This window comes from Nuphar pumila, chromosome 9 (genome assembly GCF_984573655.1).
Source record: "Nuphar pumila chromosome 9, dmNupPumi1.hap1.1, whole genome shotgun sequence".
Taxonomy (NCBI): Eukaryota; Viridiplantae; Streptophyta; class Magnoliopsida; order Nymphaeales; family Nymphaeaceae; genus Nuphar; species Nuphar pumila.
Window position 1 is genome coordinate 1,502,872 of NC_143257.1, and position 6,000 is coordinate 1,508,871.

The following is a 6,000-nucleotide window of genomic DNA, read 5'->3' on the forward strand; positions in this document are numbered from 1 at the left end:
ATAAATTTCCTTAATCTTTTGTTTAAATTTGGAATTTGATGGTAATTTGTTTTCCATTGAAGCTCGGATGAATTTGAAAGTACACTTATTATTGGGGAAAGACAATTCAAGGAAGCATTGGAATTGTTCAGTTCAGCATCTGAGCAGTTGAAAGGGAAGATTGATTTTCGTCATACCTATTTGGACTTCTCAAAGCTTGAGGTCACTGATACCTCCAGCAGTCCTGGTGCCAAGCAAGAGACTGTTAAAACATGCCCTGCTGCTATGGGCTTCGGTTTTGCTGCAGGAACCACAGATGGCCCTGGAGCTTTTGACTTCAAGCAAGGGGATGACCAGGTGACATGGAAGTGGATTTTTTTTTTCTCATCATGCTCTTTTATTCGAAGTTTCCATGAGAATGTTGTGTAAATATGTCAGATATACATCATTCTAATCCAATTTATTTGCACCTGATGTTATATACTAGGGCAATCTTTTCTGGAAGTTGGTGAGGAATGTACTGAAAACACCAAACAAAGAACAGGTCGATTGCCAACACCCTAAGCCAATTTTGCTTGATACCGGAGAAATGACTGCACCATATGCCTGGGCTGTAAGCATATATAATCAATACTCCTTTAGATTCTTTGTTGTTTTACTGGGTACAAGTGCAGAGTTTGTCCTAGGTTTACAAACACATGTTTTTCACATTCCTACTTCAACATGAATAATGTTGTTTTTCTTTTTTTCATTCTCTTCTTCTTCTTCTTCTTTTAGGGAGTATGGGTATGTCTGCATGTGTCCACTTGTCCATGTGTTGTAGACCATGTTATCATTTATTTTAAGAAGTTTGCAGTGTGAGAATTCAATATTTCTATAACATGAATTTAGGATGCACCTGCTATATGCCAAGCTTGGTGTGAGATATCCTCTATGAGAAGTGTCGTGGTTCCCTGGAGGGCTATTTATCTGTTATCATTTACTTGAAACTGTGTGATCAGTAAGCTTCAATATGTAAAATTAAACAAAGATACTGAAGGATTTTGTTTTTCAAGTTTTCCCAAAGTTCTGTATCCAGCAAGCAGATATGCTGGAAGAAGATCTTGCAGCTATATTTTGCAAAATTTTAGCTAGCAAGCTAGGACCATTGCTGTAAAATTTAATGCCTTTATATTGTGCTCTGGAGTATCTCTGGCAGAGTTGGCAGCATATTTTTTGGTGCTCATGCAAGTTAACCAAATTGCGTATTTGAAGCATAGCTTTATCTTCTATACCTCATTGAAGTGGGCATGAAACTTACCTGCTTGGATCAACTGTTGCTAACTTACAACTCTTTCTGATGGTTGCACAGAATTGCTGTTAAATATATACCTCTATGATTGGAGAAAATACCAACTGAAACTTTAAATCTAAAATTTAAATTTTCAGAATAGGTTCAGGCTAGATTTTCAAGACTGTTTTATGTGAAGTTCCTCATATTTATAAAAGCTCAATTACAGGATTCAATGGAAGGGCGTGGGGGACAAACTGAAATTCTGCATAGTTATATGACCATCTAAAGTACCCAAGATGTTGTAGGGGCACCCTCAACCTGCTCTGTGCCATGTTCTTTATCATCTCAATCAGACGTGGGATATATTAAAATGGAAACCTAAGCCACCACATTAACTCCCTTTTGGAAGAGATTATTTGTAAAATATTTCATAAATTATTAATGATAATTAGTAGGGGGGCGTTATCCCCAGTGCTCCTTATAAAAAAGGGAAAACCTCATATTTATGGGAGACATTTTAGATTTTCTTTTCTTGTAATATAAGAGCTGCTTCATGGTGTTGATCACTTTTGAGAATCCTGCTGTTTGGTTGAGTTAAATGGATTCACATTTATTTTCTCTCTAATTGAACTTTTTGCTCATATGTCCTTACTTTTATCAATAAAATTATGCAAATGAAACTTTTTATTTTAAGGATATTTGTAAGAGCAATTTGCTGATCCTCAATGGTCAAGTTCATCTCTATAGATTTGTTAGTATCACAAAAAAGTTCTTGCTTTTTGTTTTTTTTTCTAAAAGTGCATCTTTCGTATGTCTAGTCGTAGAAAATTCACTGCATTCACAATTAAGTAGCCAAATGTCTCGCTTTGTTCCACAGAATCTGAGTTCTTTGCTCAGTTTTTAAATGATTCCTAGGCTTTTCTATGTGTGTCACCGTATAGGAAAATTTCTCACTGATTCACCTTTTTGTGGTATTTTTGTTGAGGCACCAACTGTTTGCTGTTGTCAGGGAAATTCTGTTATAGTCATTTCAGTAAATATGTTGTGAGCTTAAGAATGTTAGTATGAAGAAAGAGAGAATTACTCATGTGTTTTTATTTTAATCAGCCTTCCATTCTTCCAATACAAATGCTCCGGATAGGGCAGCTGATCATTCTCAGTGTGCCTGGAGGTATGAGCCTCCTCATTCTTTTTTTGTTGAATATTTAGTTATTTACCCTTCTTCAATCCAAACTCATGATTTTGCCAATTTCTTCCAATCTATTGTTTTGATTACATATTATCTACAATAATATTGGGGATCATAGTTCCAAATTACAATACCTGCCATATTTATTATTATATGCTACTATAGCTCTTTTTCTAATGATACAAAAGCAGGAAATGAAATAATTAATATAGAGATGTATGTATTATAGCTCCATAATAAATATGAAGCATCTTTTGCAGAAGTCCATGCTCTGTGCTTGTTTGGTACTCATTCATTTTGCTTGAGATGAATGAATGTAGTCATTTTGAATTTCTGAAATAAAAAATTAGGCTGGATTAGTAGATTCTCAAGCTAATCTGTGATCCACCAGTATCCCTCCACCGGTGTCTATTGTACTGAGAAATTTTGTCACATGTCCTGAATAATGATCTTGTGGATGACATCTTGCTGTTTAAACTGCTGGGTTTTCCACAGATCTGTAAGAAATTTAATTATGCCATGGACAAAATGCCTGTCTAGCTTACACGATTTCATGGCCATCTTTTGGTGTTCCTTGCAGAATTCACTACAATGGCAGGGAGGCGCCTCCGTGATGCTGTGAAAGCAGTACTCACCAATGCTGGCAATGGAGAATTTGATGAAAACATTCATGTTGTTATTGCTGGGTTGACAAATACCTATTCACAGTATGTGACCACCTTTGAAGAATATCAGATTCAAAGATATGAGGTAAAGTATGCTTTTATTGCTCTAGCTTTTTATTATTATGAACTACATAATCTGGCTTCAAACACTATGAGTTAATTAAAATACCACCAAATACCTTCACCTCTCGTTAACAGTCTAGGACTCTTAATCTTTTCTTTTTTATTTTGGTGCTTGGCAACATATGAAAGCCTTCTATAAATAGAAAACTATTTGTGCAAAAATGAGAGCCTGTTTACCTGGGCTCTTTCTTTGTATCTTCTCTGCGCTTCAAGCTCATTCTGAAATTCTTCAACCATATGAATTGTAGGCTTTGTTTTTATGGCTTTAGCTTTTTATTATTGTGAACTACACATTCTACCTTTAAAACACTCAGTTAATTAAAATACCACCACCAAATACCTTCACCTCTCAGTAAAATATAGGGCTTTTAATCTTTTCCTTTTTTGGTTCTTGGCAAATATGAGGGCTTTGCTAAATAGAAAATTATTTGTGAAAAATGAGAGCCTATTTGCTTGGGCTCTTTGCATCTTGTCTGCACTTCAAGCTCATCTTGAAATTCCTCAACCACATAAATCATAGCTATTTCAGAAAGATTAATCATTTTGATGGATGTGATTATCCAGATCACTTTAGAACTTTAATCTTTTCCTTTTTTGGTTCTTGGAAGATATGAGAGGGCTTTGCTAAATAGAAATTTATTTGTGAAAAATGAGTGCCCATTCTCTTGGGCTCTTAGCATCTTCTCTGTCTTCAAGCTCATCTTGAAATTCCTCAACCACATAAATTGTAGCTATTGCAGAAGGATCTTTAATCATTTTGATAGATGTGATTATCCAGATCACTTTAGCCTTGATTTTCTACACATTGCCGTCTGGTACTTGTAAACAGAATAGTTTCCTGTGGCTTTCTGGACCTTGACAAAGAGCATTCGTTGGCTACACTTTGTTTCTTGTGGATTATTGTACTTTGTCAACTATGTTATTATTGCACTCATGTTTCCTCTTCTTTTAGTCAAATGTCTTCGAAGTTCGATTTGTTTTCCAGGGTTATATTTTTCTTGGTCCGAGAAGGGTTCTTTCCTTATCTTGATGAACATGAACATTAGATATCATAGAAGAGGAAACATGATTGCACTACATCAATCATGTTTGTCAGTTATATAAACTATCCTCTGCATTCATTTAAATTAGCTATAGACATTTTGTGTTGCTTCAGTCGACGTGATGAATTCATGTCAATGATTAGGTTGATTTAGATGGCTTTCTGTTGAATTCACACTAATTTTTACAGGGAGCTTCTACCTTGTATGGTCCACATACATTAAGTGCATACATTCAGGAGTTCAAGAAGCTTGCAGCAGCACTCGCAGCTGGTCAGAGCGTCCAACAGGGACCTCAACCTCCTGACCTCTTAAATAAACAGATAGGTTTACTCCCACCTGTTGTTGTTGACATGACTCCCTTAGGTGTCAAATTTGGTGATGTAAGAGCAGATGTGCTGAAGAACTCTACCTACAGAAGAGGTGACAAGGTGGTCGTGTCATTCTGGTCTGCGTGTCCGAGGAATGATCTCATGACCGAGGGGACGTTCTCTTTGGTGGAAGCATTGGACAGTACCAATAGCTGGAGCCCATCATATGATGATGATGATTTCTGCTTGCGCTTCAAGTGGTCGCGCCCCTCTAAACTTAGTACTTTCAGCCATGCAACTATTGAGTGGAGGATTCCAGAAACGGCTGTTCCGGGTGTGTACAGAATAAGTCATTTTGGTTGTGCAAAGAGCATTTTCGGGTCTATGCATCATTTCAATGGATCGTCCAGTGCCTTTGTCGTGCTCTAGATCTGGAAGCTTCGTTCGGTGCCCACTCCTTCATAGCATACAGATTGGAAACTCTGGATGAACTCTCACCAAATGTGTATGTAAGACTTTCTAGTCATGGTGTGTCTTTATTTGGGATTATCTCAAAAGTTTTACAGCAGTTTTACTATTTTATTTTCCATAAAAATGTCAAGTTTCCACAGTTCATGGCTTATTTGATTTTTTTCTAGTTTGGGGGCTTATGCTTAATAGTAGAAGACTATACAATCATGTTCTGATTTTTAATTTGGTTCTCTCTTGGACATAATCTGTAACATAAGCAATGATAAAGCAGCTACTGCCACCTTCTCAATTGTCTCAACTATATGTTTTATTTTTATTTATCATGTTTTTATTTTTTATAAGTTTTATTTGTTTACACACATCAATGCTTTTCTTGATATTCCTTGAACTAAAATTTTAACTTGTTACAAGTTTTTCTCCTGCCAAGAAATACTTGATAACAAGATCCATCTCTATGGCTGCAAGAAAAAGCCTAATTAATAAAATATAACAGGAAGAAGCATGACGTCATAAATCTCACCATATGGTTGTGATTTACATGGTCGGTTTTATAGGGACTGGTTCTTGGATTAGCTGATTAGGACCCATAAGTAGGATCTTTTAAGGCTTGAAAATCCGCAGTTTAGAAATTTAGTAAATATCCGAACATCCAAAAATCATATTTTTTCATCAAAAATACCCGATCAGACAGTTGTCCTGTCCTAACAAATGGACCATATCGAACGCATCTGCACATGACTCAAACCATTGCCAACACGCTAGCAACCCGAGCATTACCATTGCACCAAGCAATGTCATCAAATAGTAAGAATGGATTGGTTCGGCACAAGCCCAGCATTCTTCAAAACCAATCAATAGGTTTGAGAATGTGATGGTAAAGTTAACCATTACAGGAAAGTTATTTGATGTTAAGCTACCATGAGTGCGACAGTTGGTTTATCTAACCCAT

General features: G+C 36.3%; 1 protein-coding gene across 2 annotated transcripts in view; it reads left to right on the plus strand.

The window, feature by feature from the left end:
- The window catches only part of LOC149828160 (neutral ceramidase 2-like), a 42,765-nt gene extending 37,416 nt beyond the window's left edge, over positions 1-5,349 (plus strand). For both annotated transcript variants that reach the window (XM_090017419.1, XM_090017420.1), the window contains exons 6-10: positions 63-336; positions 467-592; positions 2,360-2,423; positions 3,022-3,191; positions 4,461-5,349. In XM_090017419.1, coding sequence (XP_089873545.1) covers positions 63-336; positions 467-592; positions 2,360-2,423; positions 3,022-3,191; positions 4,461-5,009 — 1,183 coding nt within the window. In that variant the 3' untranslated portion in view covers positions 5,010-5,349. The remainder of the gene's footprint in view (positions 1-62; positions 337-466; positions 593-2,359; positions 2,424-3,021; positions 3,192-4,460) is intronic.
- The last annotated feature ends 651 nt before the right edge of the window (positions 5,350-6,000 follow it).